Genomic DNA, 17,022 nt, shown 5'->3' with positions numbered 1-17,022 from the left:
GTGGACCCCTGGGAAGTGGAGAAGGGGTGGGGCTCTTAATCTTATTTCAAGATATTCAAGTCTCGTGAGTAGTGGGAGGCCAAGTTACGAAACTGGAGGCACTAAAACATGTTAACACCCGACAAACAAATCACAAAAACACTGCTTTTAACTTCGTTTATTACATTAAAATGCTTTTACAGTTATTTATCCCCGTAATCTTATAAAAGGACACTGGTTTCACCCTAACCACAACATTTCAAATTAGACTAAACTACAGCAGCTTCAAGAGCCGAGTTCCACATCTGACGAAAAATCTGGCAACTTGCCTCCGCACCTTGATTCACTCATCATAACGCTCCGTTTCTGGAAAACAAATATCGTCACTGAAAATGGATCTTTTCAAAGTTTCTTTAAAAATCAAACATTCAAACAAGCTGTATCAACCATACTGTTGAAGTCTGGAAAACAGTACAAACCAGGTTTCACTAGATACTTCCCAACAATTTTTCTATTCTTTACAAAGGCGAAAACCAAACAAAAATTTCTTATGACTGTCACGGACGATATTGAACGATCTCTCAAACAACGATCACACTATTCAATGAGGTTATAGAGCCCTGACTCTGAAAAATGAATACATTCAGTTAAACAGAGCGTTTGAAAATTTCCTTCAATAATCGAGAAGTTAAACTAATTATCTCAGTTATACTGTTGAAGTCTGGAAATTACGGCACAAACCAGGTTTCATCAAATACTCCTTAACAATTTTCTATTCTTTTTACGGGCGATAACCAAACATAAATTTTCTTATGACTGTTATTGACTGCTAGGATACTGAATCACCTCTGACAATAAAAGCAGGATTGATCACAAAACTAAAAATTTAAATGATGGACCTTCTATAGAGATGCTAAGAGATCCAGACAGATTGACCAATCGACTTACCAATAGTCCTTTTTCCGTAAGGCCTATAAGGCCTATAACCTCCAAAGTTGCCTCCAAATCCATTACCGCCATTACCACCAGAGGCATTGGCACTACCTCCATTGCCACCAGCTCCGCCATTACCTCCTGTGGCCTGACCTCCATTTCCCCCATTGCCTCCTCCAGCTCCGCCATTACCACCAGAGGCATTGGCATTACCTCCATGGCCTCCAGCTCCACCATTTCCTCCTCCATTGCCAGGTCGTCGTCCCCTATATCCCCCATACCTACGGCGATGGAGATCAGGCGTCGGCCAAAATGGATCTGGATCCGGATCATTCAAAGGTGTATCTACAGAATAAGCACATTTTATTAAAATCAATGACAATAACGTAAGTCTTCCCTGAACAAGCATACTATTCAATGAGGTTAAACAGCCCTGACTCTGAAAAATGAATACATTTGATTAAAATGGATTATTTCAAATTTCCTTTAATAATCGAACAGTTAAACGAGTTATCTCAATTATACTGCTGAAGTCTGTAAAAATGGTACAAACCAGATTTCATCAAATACCCCTTAACAATTTTCTAACAATTTCTGAAGCAAAAGCAGGATTGATCACAAAACTAAAAATTTAAATTATGACTTTCTACAGAAATGCTAAGAGACCTAAACAGATTAACTAATCGACTTACCAATAGTCCTTTTTCCGTAAGGCCTATAAGGCCAATAACCTCCAAAGTTGCCTCCATATCCATTACCGCCATTACCTCCTGTGGCCTGACCTCCATTTCCCCCATTGCCTCCTCCGTTACCTCCATTACCACCAGAGGCAGTGGCACTACCTCCATTGCCCCCAGCTCCGCCATTACCTCCTGTGGCCTGACCTCCATGTCCCCCATTGCCTCCTCCAGCACCGCCATTACCGCCAGAGGCAGTAGCACTACCTCCATTGCCATTAGTTCCACCGTTACCTCCTGTGGCAACACCTCCATTTCCCCCATTTCCCCCTCCATTGCCTGGTCGTTGTCCCCTATATCCCCCATACCTGCGGCGATGGAGATCAGGCGTCGGCCAAAATGGATCTAGATCCGGATCATTCAAAGGTGTATCTACAGAATAAGCACATTTTATTAAAATCAATGACAATAACGTAAGTCTTCCCTGAAAAAACACACTATTCAATGAGGTTAAACAGCCCTGACTCTGAAAAATGAATACATTTGATTAAAATGGATTATTTCAAATTTCCTTTAATAGTCGAACATTTGAACTAATTATATCAATCATACTGCTGAAGACTGGAAAACATTACACAACAGATTTCATGAAATAATTTTTGATGATTTTCTAATCTTTCCACGGACTAAAACGAAACCTGCACATTTGATTAATAACAATCATGTGAGCTTTTCCTTAGGAATTACACAAGGCAAAGCCCTGTGTATAGCCAGAAAAAAACAAATGGAGAATTTCAACACATGCGTAAACCAGGATTGAATTGCTACTGATGGCCAGGCCTCAAGGAGTCTTCCTTTATGAAATTGAGACGTGAATATAGGAGGACATTACTTTGGAAAACACTGTGTAACTCTTAGCTGATTGCAAAAGGTTCAGAATACGAGCGCGAGGGTTGTATTTTCTTGTGATAAATCATGAAGGCATCTGAAAGGCTTACCAATCTTCTCCTCATCCCACTTTACAGGGTCACGAGCGTTGGCAACAAAGAAATAAAAGAAAACAAAAAGACGAAATTAGTATGAATTGGCTGTTACTTTACAGCGAAATCATAAAATATCGAATGAAAACGATTAATAATTCAACTGATAACGAGTCTCCTACCTCTGTTTCAAGGTCAGTGGTGACTTTTTCATCTTTAAGAGGCAGCGCCTTGGTCAGAGCAAGACTTATTAGCACCCAAACGAAGCTCTTCATTTTCCTGGAAAATCACTTAAAAAAAAAACAAACAGACAAACAAAGCTTTTACAATCGCTCATGATAGTAATTAAGTTTTAACGATACATCCGTGTTTTTTGTCCAGAATCAGAGAAGTTCAGCTGGCGTGATCTCCTCAAGATCAAGCATTCGCTTTCAGTCTTAATACACATGACTAAAACTAGTATTTCATGAGGATTCTAGAAAACTGAAACGGTTATTGAAAGGGCATATTTAAAGTGGAGCTCCTCGCCTGAGAAAATTTATTCGATAAATCTTCCAGATTCTCCATCTGCTTATTTGCTCATCCACAGGGACGTAAAAACGCTCAAATAAAGTGAAAATCAATTAATCAAGCAATTAAAATTGGTTTTTGCGATTTCAATGCGTCGAGTCACGAATATAGACTTAAAATTTGATCAGTTTTAATACTTCGGATACAACTTCGTCAGCATCGTGTGTTTTAACAAAATCTTAAAATGATCTTTTTTGAAAACCACATTTTATATGAAAAAGTCATCTCAATAAAGATTATTATAACATAGCCTTAGAAAAATTTACAGGCAAGTTTAAGGCGAGCGAAGGGCTAACGCTCGAAACGTCAGCTTTTATAATCCTAACGGTGGCCAATTTATCATTTCAACTTTGTTGATATATTCAAATTCTTTCGTTACCCCCACCGACGCAGCCCCAAACAGTCTCTTTAGAAACTATCAACCTTTATTCCTTGGGCTTAATACAACCTCCAGACATACCTTAACTTTGTGGACCAGTCTCCTAAATTCAGATGCTTCCTGACCAATTTCCAGAGTGAGTCTGTAAAATCATAAGCGGGCACATTCATATTTATCCTGGGTTCATTGAAATGTGACACCTCAAAGCCAGAAAATAAATGGTTGACAATTAAGTTTCTTAATTTCCCGCAATGTTTATCGCATTCACGATCACTCATGGGTGGACAAGAACTTCCACTCCGACCTTGTTTTATTAGTGAGTCAGTTATGTGAGTTTTTTGTCTGTAAAGGCGCAAAATATTTATCATAACAGATGTAATTTAAAAGCATGATGTTTTTAGGGATAACCTTCAGGTTTTGCTCACTTTACTCAAGGCAAATAGATCAAGACGCAAATATTCTTACGCATGATCACTCATGGATGGATCAGAACTTCTGCTCCAGCCCTGTTTGACAATTACATTTTGCTTGTAAAAAGCTCATTTTTCTCTTTGGGCATCACTCACCACGGAAAATTTTAGCTGACCTACTCGTTTCGTTTTTGCACGGTTTTGGTATTTAAAAAATCCTCAGGATCAAGGTATGAAATGGTTGAAATTCTCTTACAGAGCTGGAAGAACAAAATACGCATGAATAAAGGACGAAAATACTTCTTATTCATGATCAGTCATGGATGGAGCAGAACTTTACTAAGGGCAAATAGATTAATTAAGACGCAAGTATTTTTATACGTGATCACTCATGGATGGAGCAGAACATCTGCTTCAACCCTGTTCGGGTCTTACATTCTGCTTGTAAAATGCTCATTCAGTTTTTCTCTTTGAGTATCACTCATAACGGAAAAATTTCAGTTAACCTGACCGATTTCCAGAGTGCGTTTGTAGAATCATAAGCGGGCACGTTTATATTCTTCCTGGAGTCATTAAAACGTGACACGGAAAAGTCACAAAATAAACGGGCGGCAATTAACTATCTTAATTTCCCGTAATGTTTATCCCAGTCACGATCGCTCATGGGTGGACAAGAACTTCTACTCCGACCTTGTTTTATTAATGAGTCAGTTATGTGAGTTTTTTGTCTGTAAAGGCGCAAAATATTTATCACAACAGATGTAATTTAAAAGCATGATGTTTTCAGGGATAACCTTCAGGTTTTGCTCACTTTACTCAAAGAAAATAGATCAAGACGCAAATATTTTTACGCATGATCACTCATGGATGGACCAGAACTTCTGCTCCAACCCTGTTTGACAATTACATTTTGCTTGTAAAAAGCTCATTTTTCTCTTTGGGCATCACTCACCACGGAAAATTTTAGCTGACCTACTCGTTTTGTTTTTGCACGGTTTTGGTATTTAAAAAATCCTCAGGATCAAGGTATGAAATAGTTGAAATTCTCTTACAGAGCTGGAAGAACAAAATACGCATGAATAAAGGACGAAAATACTTCTTATTCATGATCAGTCATGGATGGAGCAGAACTTTACTCAGGGCAAATAGATTAATTAAGACGCAAGTATTTTTATACATGATCACTCATGGATGGAGCAGAACATCTGCTTCAGCCCTGTTTGGGTCTTACATTCTGCTTGTAAAATGCTCATTCAGTTTTTCTCTTTGAGTATCACTCATAACGGAAAAATTTCAGTTAACCTGACCGATTTCCAGAGTGTGTTTGTAGAATCATAAGCGGGCACGTTTATATTCTTCCTGGAGTCATTAAAACACGACACCGAAAAGTCACAAAATAAACGGGCGGCAATTAACTATCTTAATTTCCCGTAATGTTTATCCCAGTCACGATCGCTCATGGGTGGACAAGAACTTTTGCACCGTCCTTGTTTGATTAATGAGTCAGTTATGTGAATTTTTTGCTCGTAAAAGCTCATTTTTCCCCTTCAGCATACCTCATCACTCGGTAACATTTTACAGAGGTAAAAAAAAAGAAAGTCAAAACTCACTGCAAGAACTGAAAGAGCGAAGTATTCCTCATAACAGGTGTAATTTAAAAGCATGATGTTTTTAGGGATAACGTTCAGGTTTTTCTTACTTTACTCAAGGCAAATAGATTATGACGCAATTATTCTTATGCATGATCGCTCATGGATGGACCAGAACTTTTGCTCCAGCCCTGTTTGACAATTACATTTTGCTTGTAAAAAGCTCATTTTTCTCTTTGGGCATCACTCATCACGGAAATTTTCAGTTGACCCACTCGTTCCGTTTTCGCACGGTAATAGTAATTAAGAAATCCTCAGGATCAAGGTATGAAATGGTTGAAATTCTCTGCCAGAACTGGAAGAACAAAATACACACAAATAAAGGACGAAAATATTTCTTGTTTATGATCAATCATGGATGCACCAGAACGTCTGCTCTAGCCCTGTTCGGCTGATGCGTCTGATTAGAAAGGAAGCGCTTCAGGAAGTTCTCAGCTGCTCTTTGTGATTTGGAATTTTCTTTCATGATTTCTAATCAGCAATTATAATACCTTTGTCAGATTTGATTTTGCAATACTCATTCGCTCCGATACAAACCGTTCTAGTATCTGTAAAGTTTCTGTACGTAAGATTTGATATCGCTCGCCGGGGGACAAAGAGACTATCAAGAGCTTCTGATGAAATAATACACTTGTGTAGGACTCGGATGGTCAATTACAAAGGGCGTAATGAACATCGTATTCATTTAGTTGACGTCAAGATTGGCTTGGTTCCGGCCTCGTCTCACTTAAATTGGATGGAGTGTCGTAAAGTGCTCTTGACCAAGTGTCAGTATGGTTTTACCTTCTGAGTCTATGGAATGATCTCCCAAGTTTTCAGAATTTCCATCAATTGGCGATCGACATAATGTATTTCTTTTTTGTATCAATAAGTCTACATTGTAATGGCTACTTTGGCCAACGGTTAAAATTTTGGCTATTTTACGGCCTGGACGGTTAGTTTCTTTCCCTTTCGGCTACCTAAAGATTTCAATGATTAACTATTTTTTACGGCTCACGGGTAAAAAGTTGTCAATTTCTATTGACGCCGAACAGTTATTTTTTTCGGTTAACCCCATTGAGACCTTCCAAAGTTATCAAGTCGTCTGGAAAAACTCCACCATCAATCAGTTTCACCTTGCCTAGCTTGCAAGGTTTGTGTACACTGGCTTCAAAGACGATAAATTGTACTTGAATGCGACACACATCCTTGCCCTTGGAAAGTCTTATCGTCGAGCGTGTTGTTGGCTTGCAAATTCATGTTAACATTTGTAGCGGGGAAACTTCTGCTCGCCTTTCGTGTGAAGTGCGTAGACTCATCTATTTTTGTTATGTTTTTAATGCTTATGCATAATTGTTTGAGAGAATTATAAACAATTATTATTGTAATCTCACTATCGAACAACCGCAAATTTATTCCTTGGAGTTATTTACGAGATCAAAGAAGTTCAGTGAACGATAACTCTCAGGAATTTAGGCAGGATTAATTGAATCATGTTTCATCAAGAGCTGTTCTGGGGGCAGAGAGCGTAATAGGTTGAAATTCATAATAGCTCCTGTTATCAGAACGTAAATACGTCTAAGAATTGTTTTGGCACAAATTGCGCAAACAAAAACGCCAATTCAGTGCACAAAAGACTGCATTTGATTTCGGAAGAGAATCACTCGTCCATAGAATTATCAGGAGTGTTTCCTATAATGAAGAGAAAAATTTTCTATGACTTTCTAGAGGTTTTTCTTCATGGGTCTTTTTTAATTTAGACGAGTGTAACGCGAGATTAGTAAAATCTTGTTTGGTGTATTCCTCATTGCCGATTATTTCTTCAATCTTTTTCAAACTTTAGGGCAGACTAAAGTTCGATTTACTAAGGGTAATATTCTGCGAATGATTGAGGCTCTTGAGGTACCGGTGATCGAATTTCTGTGTGTTTTACGGATTAAGTATCAATGTTAACAACAATTTTGCTTTTTCTTACACTTAGAAGTCCAGTTGACCGAAAAGTTACGGTTTTTTAAGTTTTATGAAGATTTATGATTTATGGTGATCAAATTTCTGTGTTTTGTTGATAAAGTAACGATCTTAACCATAATTTTTCCTTTTCTTTTCACCAAGAAGTCCAGTTGACCAAAAATCTTACGGTTTGTTAGAATTATGAAGAGAAAGGCTGTCTTCTTTTCAATACTGAGTGACGTTCGTTCCTTGGTAACATGGGGTTCTTCGTATGAATGTTCCAGTTTGCCAGCTATATATGAATATTGATTAAACCTGCGTCCACGTTTAAATCTTTTGGTTGGCTTAAACACTACGTGGACATATTCAAATCTGCTGTCATTTGTCGACGAGAGATCTGTTGTAATTCGCATTTGCAGCGGAGAAAAGCTGAACAGCTTACGTGCTTGTGCAGCGTAGTCTTTATTTTCACGCTCGTTTCAAACTTTTCTTTGTTACCCAGGTCTAAATTCTAAATCGGTCGAAAATGAGCCTCCTGCGTTTCACTTCTTTAGCATTTATGGCCTGTTTGATCGTGTATGCCTTCGCGCATGAAAGACCTGAACAAGAACGAGATCATTTATCAGTTGGAATAATGCGAAAACCAGACAACTGCCCAAGGGAGTCGAAAGATGGAGACCATTTGACGGTCAGATACAACAATACATTGATTGACCAAACTCCAGTTTTAGCTACAAGGTGAGCAAGAACTTCCCGCTTTCGCAAGTACAATCTTCCTGTTAGATAAATCTATATTTTCTCATAGACTTCTTCAGCCAAATTATTTCCATAACTTACTTGTTTACCTACTAACTTCACCCACTGGCTGCAACTTTCTCATTGTTTTCTTTTTTGTTCCTTGAGGAGCTATTAGGGAAAAGTCCAAGCGATTAGGACTCAATCATTTAGGTGAACACTAAAACCTTTTTACTCAGTTCACCTGTCTTCAGCTTTTTCTTAGTTTAGTCCATGGTTTGTCAATCTGTTGCCTAATATCAACGCTAAGTAATTAATTCGATTCAGGGTAACGAAACATGCAGGCATTGATACAACAAACCGGTAACGGGACTGAAAAAGCTTAATGATATAGATCCAAATTCAGTCACTGTCTGAGAAGGCCCGTTCGCGAAATTACGAACGTGTCTCAAAAATTTCGCTTCACGTGCGATCGCTGTACAAGCGAGCAAGCTACTTAACGAAATCGGGGGGCTGATTTCAAACCGGAAATAACGAAACAACTCTGGATAATTTTGCGGGTCGAGATGTATAGCTTAGGATGAACAATTTGTTTGTAGATTACCTACCAAGTTTTATCCGACGTACTTACCTTTAGTTGGGATCATGTCTACCTGAATCACACTAGAAAAAAAGTGGAATTCGTATGACTGAGCCATTTGTAACATCGACGGATTCGTAGCCGGCGAGAAGGATCTTTTTCAGCGCTGTGGCATGGGCAGCAAAGACGGCGAAATGTTGAGCTGATTAGCGGAGCGAACGCGCGAAAGATCTTTGAGGGGTCTGGTACACGTTTTCCTGCCAGAACCCTCGTGAACCTCGCGCGTGTTGGTATCGCTCGCGGGCTCAAACGCTCGGCGTTAAGAAGAAATTAATGAACTTGTGCGCGCGCGACTCGCGTGCGCGTGCTTTGGGACTACGTAAGCTAATAATATCGTAAGCAAATCACGTAGTCTCCCTCGCATCCGTTTTTTTGGATGTCACGCAACGCTCCCCCAAAAGAACGGCTGCTGACAACCGAACTACATTCCTTTCTCCGAATTGGCCAATCACAGCTCGGGTTCCATTTTTAAGAACCTTTTCGCGCCAGACTCACCTTTTAAGACTCCTCCAATCAGATATCGTTTTCTATCGCGATCCTCATGTGGAAAACACAAGACAAATGGCGGTGCTTGAAGGAGCTTTTCGCAAAGCGTCGTCAAAGTTCAAAATTTTCGAGCTTAATGCTCACCAGAAGCTTGCAATTAGAAAAGTTTTAGTCGAGAAAAAAAAATTTTTTGTCAAGCTGCCTACAGGATCCTGGAAATCGTTAATATATCGAGCACTCCCGCTCGTGTTTGACCATGTTACCGATGAAAGTGGTCATATTATTGTTATTGTTGTTGCGTTGTACGAACGTGCGGAAACACTCGATAATTTGGGCCGATTTCCTGTACCGGTGATAAGAGGCCACGAACAGAACTAATCGGGTTCGCTCCAGCTTGCCGCGGACTGGCAAATGAAGAAGTACAAGTAGTGTAGGAGACGTTGGCCGACCTAAATTGCAGTGTTCTCGAAGCCTTCGCCCGGTTTGTTGACGGCAAGCACGCGCTTTTTTCCTCCTGATCTCCATCTGTAGGTCGAAGCAAGCGTTTAGCCCTTGGCCTCGATTGAAAGGCGTCTTGTATTTCGTTTTGATTATTGATGTAATTTACTGTTTCTTATATATTCTGACTTTTATAATCTGTAGTAAGCTCTTGAAGTAGTGCGTGAAAAGAGTTTCAGTTTAGTTTTTAGCTTCTACTTTCTCAGTTGCTCGCTGAAACTCTAACAACCGCTCAAACAATCTAGCGTTCGTGTCGTTGGCGTAGCAGTTGACGTCTATGTTAAGCGTAGATTCTATAATTTCAACGAAATTGTGAGAATATATACTCTATCTTTACCAGGGCACAACGATGAACATGTGAAACATTTTGAGCTCTCACTGACAAATTTCTTCAGTGATTCTGCCGACATGATAGCTGGATCATCTGCCACATCCACATTTTCGCGTGAAACCTTACGTCATTCAGATTTTCTGGTATGTGATTGGTCTGTTCAATAGACCGCGAACAAACCGCAAGGACAATGAGAAAGGAATGTAGTTCGGTTGTCAGCAGCCGTTCTTTTGGGGGAGCGTTGCGTGACATCCAAAAAAACGGATGCGAGGGAGACTACAAATCACGCGGACCTTTTAATTTTGACATGTGCGATTTTTTAGAGGGAGTTGAAAAGTTTTTAGTTTATCGAGTGGCAGTTTTGTTTAATGGTCGTTGTCGTTTACCGTGAGTCTATAGTTTACCGTATTGGAATTAAAGCGTTTGTTTGGATTTCCCGTTTCGCTTCCGAACACTCGGACCTCGCCACTTGACGGTGTATAGGTAGCAACTGATAACTGATAAGTTCATCCGTTGTGAGCCCTGGTCAAAGATTTCTTTGCACTGGGGGTGTTCCAAACGTATAAGTATGTACTAAAATCTCTTTTACGTCAATAAGACACTTAGAGATTCCCACTAAAAATGTTTTGAAAAACTCTCTCACTGTTCGCTCGTCCACGCGGAAAATCAGGGCTAGTTCTCAGACTTTCCACGGTCATTTTCGTCTGACAGGAAAGATCCTAGGATCTGGGGACGCGATTTAAAGGTAATCAGACAACTTAACAGCGCACATTTAAAGGTCGGCACACACGAGGGGACTAGTCCCTGCGACTAGTCCGTGCGACTAGTCCCGGCGTCAAGTCTTTGAAGGGTTTACACGAGGGGACCGGTCGCAGGGACTAGTCCCTTAAGGCGTTCACACGAGGGCACTCGATTGTACAAGAACATAGGAAAATTAAGAGGCAAAAGATGTTTCTTAGTGTGGGGCGTTACACGAAAACAATGAAAATTTGGTAACTTTTCATTGTAGCACTATTAAACATCAACGCAAATGAACCACACTTAGTCAGTCGGATTATTCATGCTTTTACGTGTTCCGTTTTTGTTTTTTATTTTTAACAGACACAGAGTCAAATAGGGTAAAAATTCCATCAAAACGGCTCCAAGGCATCTGCATATGTTTACAAAACTAGAAGTAGTTTTTTATTCTTCAGTTGTAGAAATCTAGAATTCACGGAAAATTCATAGAAACTGCAATGTTTACAAATCATACTGACCCGTGATTGGCTTATTTACCGTTCAGTCGCAGGGACTGGTCGCACAAACAGTTCACACGAAGGGACAAACATTTGTTTCATGCGACAAGTCCCTGCGACTGGTCGCACGAATTCAAACCAGTTTGAATTCGTGCGACCAGTCGCAGGGACCAAATTTTGGTCCCTGCGACCACAGAAATGTGTAGTTCACACGAAGGGACAAGTCGCATGAAACTGGTCGCTGGGACTAGTCGCAGGGACTAGTCCCCTCGTGTGTGCCGACCTTAAAGGTCTGTTATTAATTAAATCTTTTCTTTCTCTTTTACAGTGAATTTGAGTTTACTCTCGGAGAGGGACAAGTTATTCCCGGCTGGGACATGGGATTGAAAGATATGTGTGTGGGAGAACTCCGTGAGCTTGTTGTCCCATCCCAGTATGGATATGGAGAATACCCCGTTGGGGATAAAATACCCCCCAGAGCACTCCTGGTATTTTATGTAGAGCTCTTAAAAATCTCTGACCCCACGGAGGATAGCGGCAAGCCTAACATGTTCAAGGAGATTGATGTCAATGGTGATGGAATGATCTCACATTCAGAGGTAAGAATATTCTATGTCTGTCCACAGACCTTCCAACCCCTCGTCCCCAACTCGTCCCCAGGTTATATCTGTTTTCTCAGCTAGCTAGGCCTTGTCACAAGTTGATTTGTCGCACCAGGTCCCAGTGGCCAAGAGCATCAATGAGTTCCAGAGACGACACCGTGAATTCCTTAACGCTTGTTAGGTTTTGCGATACTCAGGATTTCTGAGGCGGATCCAGGGGTGGTTCGGGTGGTTCGGTCGAACCCCCCCCTAAATTTTCCCTCAAAATACTGGAAATCATGTTTGCGAAGACCTAATTTTCAAAATCTCCCGGGGGGGCATGTCCTCGGACAATTCTCCGAACCCCCCTTGACTAAATCCTGGATCCACCGCAGGATTTCTTTTGTATACGCCTGAAGACCTTTTTTCCACGATTATTAAAAAAAATTGTTATTTCCCATTCATGGTCGCCTCCCTCGGCAAGTTTCCAGCATCTTCTTCGCTTCCATTCCGTTCAGACTGTTAGCTAAAGCCACGAATCAAGTGCATTTGTTTTTTTTGTCTGATGGCTCCTTCAGACGCAAAGACTGAAAAAAATAGCGTCCTGGCCAAACCGCGTATACTGTATGGCTATTAAACCGCGAAGCTGAGGAAGCTCTAAATCTGATGCACTCGCTAAAAGGGGCCTGACTTTTATTCAACACAGGACGCCTTTGACACCGTTGATCCTGGCAGCACTAAAGGACGTCGACGCTCGTTTCTTGTGAACCCTAGTACCCCCTCCAAGGCACCAGTCATAATATGTCACCTGGGGGAGGAGAGTGGGTGACAGAGGATTTTACAAGAGTCACAATAAGATTTTCCTTATCCCCTTTACTCCCCTCGTAAGGCTCTGTAGTATTCTAATAATAATCTCCCTTCATCAGGGGTAGTTATAGATTTCATGACCCCCCCTCCCTTGGTGGCTATGAGCAAACACTAATTTTGATACGATGAATATATGAAGTTCATATATTTTGAACTGCGGTTGTAGATGCGTATGATACACGATCCGTTCATCCGTCATACGTACTAATTTTGATCTTAATGCTGGTAAAAAAAAAAAAAAAAAACCCTTAAAGACATTATTTGTAGAATGGTCTTTCATTTCGCTATTTCTGTATCTAGGTTGCAGGATATCTGAGGCGGGAGGGAATGTCAAATGGCGAGGGCGATGAAAGCCATAACATGCTGTTACAAGAGATCTTTCACGAGGAGGACAAGAATAAGGACGGCTTCATTTCGCACCAAGAATTTCAGGGAATTAAACATCATGAGCTTTAGATAATTTTTTTCCGCGAAAACCTATTTCAGTCGTCTAACATCTTACTCAGAAAAAAAAAATTGTTACGTAATTCTTGCTGTTTTCCTCGTCCGAGCACTGACTTGATGTTATCACAACTAAGAGAGTTTTAATAAAGATTTACAGTTTCTCGTACAGCCAGATATGTCTTCCGTGCGTACTTTCAAAAAAAGGATAATGTTTTGGGCCAAGAGAAAAGAAGGGGCAGAGAGGGAGAGTCAGGGCGTCGGAAGGGGGGGGATAAGTGGATTTCACTTCTTTAGTCTTGGAGGGAAACGGAATGAAGCGGAAGTTCGTTTCCACAGACGTCCGCATGATGTAAAATTTTATTGTAAGTGAAGTGAAAATGCAGTAAATGGCTTGAACCCGGGGGTAACATGTGAAGGTGTAGTCTGATCGTCCGGGTGAGTGTAGTCCTGAGAAGGACTGTTGTCGGTGGTAGTGACTGACGTTTCGACAACCTGTGCGGAAGTCATCATCAGAGTCAAGTGAATGATTGATGTTCTTATTCCAGTTCGTGTGAAATGATCGGTTGGTTTTGCCGAGATGTTAAAGACAAAGACGAACCGAGGAACAGACAGGGAACGATTTATAAGATCAATTGTTCCGACTGCCAAGCCTCCTACATCGGTGAGACTGGCAGAAACCTCACAACAAGACTGACTGAACACAGACGGGCGACGAGGAAAGGTGATGTCAGCAATCACATTGCTGAACACCATCGACTTACCAACCACAACATTGACTGGGACTCTGCGCAATGCCTAACCTACAGCACTGACTATTTTCAACGACTGACTCTGGAAAGCTGGTTTACTAACTTAGAACAGACTCCCCTAAACAGATGTCAACAACTACCCGCTCCACACAAACGACTCATTCACGACATGAACATCACAAACGACCGAAAAAGAGCGACCTAACTTTACCGACAGATCGAAACAGACCAATCACGACTGACTTACGTCACTTGAGTCTTACAGCCAATAACATCACGGCAAAAACAACCGATCATTTCACACGAACTGGAATAAGAACATTCTACTGACAACAATCATTCACTTGACTCTGATGATGACTTCCGCACAGGTTGTCGAAACGTCAGTCACTACCACCGACAACAGTCCTTCTCAGGACTACACTCACCCGGACGATCAGACTACACCTTCACATGAAGTGAAAATGTTATAACAAAGACGGATCACATGGAATGCTTTTGGATATTCAATATACCTCTTCCAGGACTAAAATATAGATGCGGGGGTGGTCTCCTGACAGATGTTTACACTCCGTACATTATCTAAGCATTGAATGTGACAAAAGCACTTCAAGGCATGATGGTGACAAGTAAATAAACCCCTTCAGGCCACTGATGTGTCGGCTGATCATGTTTGCGAGGCGCGAGGCGCGAGGCTTCGAGGGCAAATGTGAAATTCTGAGATCAGCTTTTTAATCTCAATACCACTTGACTCTTCATGTTAAGTGACAAAGATGAAACTCTTGAGTTAGCTTTTTCCATTGATCTTGTCTCTTCTTGACGGAAATAATCGGGGGACAAATATCGACGCATGAGAACTGTCCAGTGGTCTTGTACCACGTGACGTAAAGTAGCCAAAAGAATCGCGCGAAAATTAATGTGGGGGGGAGGGACGGGGAGTTATAACCTCGACAAAGACTTGGTTTGCTCGTTACAAGACCCTGCTCCGTTTCTTTCTTCCCGCGCGAAATAATCAAACATGGCTGCCGCGGACGACATCTCATGCTCTACGCCGAACAGATAACACATTCACCGACCTCTTGGGGAGATCTACCATTTCGATCGAAGACTTTAAGACTTAACAATAAAGAAATAAAGGCGAGCATAAAATTTTTACAATTTGCATTTCGTTTCATCTAGGATAAAACAGAGGCTCAATGTTATATATAAATTTGTAGACCCTCTTTCTACAAAAATGGCTTCCGCAGAAAGTGACGTTCCTGTCGAAATGCAAGACAGGGGGAAATGGTATGGAGATGCTGTAGATTACTGGAAAGTAAGTACAGCCATTTAGTTCTCTAATATGAGTGTTATTTGTACATTTTAGTTTGTTACATTAGAAATACGTCGTGAGGTTATTGAACATAAAAAACTGGCGCAATTTTTATTTACAACTTTTATGAAGTATTTAGGCAACTTTTATCTTAAGAGGGAGGTTCGATTTGTGAAATGCCAATTTTTTTTCAGCTTTTAGAGTTGCAGAACCTTTTCATTCATCTCTTTGAAAGTGTTATTTTTTTGTTAAGAATATTCCTGCAACTGTCAACGGGATGCTTGGAGGTTATGGCCACATCTCACCAACGGACATCAAAGATTCGAAGAGGTTTCTGAAAAATTTTCTGGACGTAAGTTGTGTTTTATTCTCTGTTACTTTTATTGATCTCTGAGTAACGATTATGGTATAACCCCATAATTCATGTGGCATACAGTTCTAGCTAACAAGATAAAGAAGGAAAATAATGAAATAATGAAAGCAGTGTACTAACTTTGGGCCAGGGTTTTGTTTTAATGTGCTCAGGTGCTAAAAGAGATACGCTCGCTCTGATTGGTCAAGAGAACTGAGAACTGAGATTGCAGAAAGGTCCTTCTATTATTATGGTTGCACTCTTTTTAACGAATTATCTTAATGATATTTCGTGTTATACATCTTTTAATCTTTTACTTGTAGATAGTTTTCTATTTATATTATTACCTGTATTAGTGTAATGTTTATATGTTTAGTGTGGTTTTTGTGCGTTGTTGCTCAGGGCTGCCATTGATAACAGACAGCTTTTTGTGTCTGAAGGGGCTACCCTGAGCAGTATAAATTGATAAAGGTTCTTCTTCTTGTTCTTCTATTTGGTCATAACCCACTTTATTATATGGCTGTGTCTCACAAGGACTGGGAACTACCGAATACACGAATTTGATTGGCTGAAATCAATATTGAAAGCAGTCTAGATTTTCCCATGTAGACCAGCATCTAGACCGGTCTAGAAAAAAAAAAAGGTACAAAGAATATAAAAAATTGGCATAGAAGACACAGCCATAATTATAATAAACATCTTATTAACCAAGCTGGTACAGACCTCACTGCGTTCAGTCTGTACTGGTGACCTCGGTCAAGATTCTCCCATACAGACTTCCCACTTGGTTAATAAGAACTTGCAGCAAGTCATTGTAGCAGGGGTGTTTAATTTCATGATGACTACCTTGCGTTTTGTCAATTATTCCAAGGAAGTGATCAATGCAATAGGAGAATATTCCTTTTGAGAAAAAGCTGAGAAACACTAAAATCTAGATCAGGTTATTTTGAAAGAAAAATATACTAATTACATCAAGAAAATCGACTGTTGATTTAATGCTTATGTACTATGGCACAATGATATGACATTAACATGGTTGCCTTCTTTCCTTTTTTAGCTTTCAGATAAGCAGGATGAGAATAAACCAGCTAAGATAAGGCGTATTGAGCCCTCGTCAACAGAGCACACTTCTATAAACCCAAAAATAAAGCCATTTATAGCCCTTGGTGAGTGTTCTCAATATTAATTTAAGCTTTTAACTCCCAAAATCTGATTGTTAATTTTCCTCTCTAGCTGTTACACACTTCCTTGCAAATTTTTAAAGAGAATTTGGTGTTCAATCAAGG

At 40.3% G+C, this 17,022-nt stretch overlaps 3 protein-coding genes across 4 annotated transcripts in view; 2 read left to right on the top strand and 1 right to left on the bottom strand.

Annotated features, from left to right (window-relative positions):
- Positions 1 to 142: 142 nt before the first annotated feature.
- On the bottom strand, positions 143 to 8,988 carry LOC111330216 (uncharacterized). The gene is made up of 7 exons (XM_088745532.1): positions 8,850 to 8,988; positions 3,600 to 3,660; positions 2,752 to 2,859; positions 2,588 to 2,606; positions 1,605 to 2,021; positions 928 to 1,257; positions 143 to 345 (listed from the first exon to the last, which is right to left on the bottom strand). Exons 3-7 carry the CDS (start codon positions 2,842 to 2,844, stop codon positions 323 to 325), a joined length of 882 nt encoding a protein of 293 aa, XP_088601658.1. The 5' UTR covers positions 2,845 to 2,859; positions 3,600 to 3,660; positions 8,850 to 8,988; the 3' UTR covers positions 143 to 322.
- Positions 7,831 to 13,489, top strand: LOC111330213 (peptidyl-prolyl cis-trans isomerase FKBP2). The gene is made up of 3 exons (XM_022935041.2): positions 7,831 to 8,244; positions 11,760 to 12,030; positions 13,180 to 13,489. Exons 1-3 carry the CDS (start codon positions 8,033 to 8,035, stop codon positions 13,333 to 13,335), a joined length of 639 nt encoding a protein of 212 aa, XP_022790776.2. The 5' UTR covers positions 7,831 to 8,032; the 3' UTR covers positions 13,336 to 13,489.
- A 1,572-nt stretch (positions 13,490 to 15,061) lies between these two features.
- The window catches only part of LOC111330215 (N-terminal Xaa-Pro-Lys N-methyltransferase 1-B), a 191,480-nt gene continuing 189,519 nt past the window's right edge, over positions 15,062 to 17,022 (top strand). Inside the window, exons 1-4 of one of the 2 annotated variants that reach the window (XM_022935044.2) lie at positions 15,062 to 15,209; positions 15,290 to 15,387; positions 15,638 to 15,736; positions 16,794 to 16,902. In XM_022935044.2, coding sequence (XP_022790779.2) covers positions 15,307 to 15,387; positions 15,638 to 15,736; positions 16,794 to 16,902 — 289 coding nt within the window. In that variant the 5' untranslated portion in view covers positions 15,062 to 15,209; positions 15,290 to 15,306. The other variant, XR_015995202.1, reaches the window with a different exon arrangement.

The sequence above is a fragment of the Stylophora pistillata genome, chromosome 14, assembly GCF_964205215.1.
Source record: "Stylophora pistillata chromosome 14, jaStyPist1.2, whole genome shotgun sequence".
Taxonomy (NCBI): domain Eukaryota; kingdom Metazoa; phylum Cnidaria; class Anthozoa; order Scleractinia; family Pocilloporidae; genus Stylophora; species Stylophora pistillata.
The sequence above is the reverse complement of the archived record's forward strand: the minus strand, read 5'-3'. Positions and strand labels throughout refer to the sequence as shown.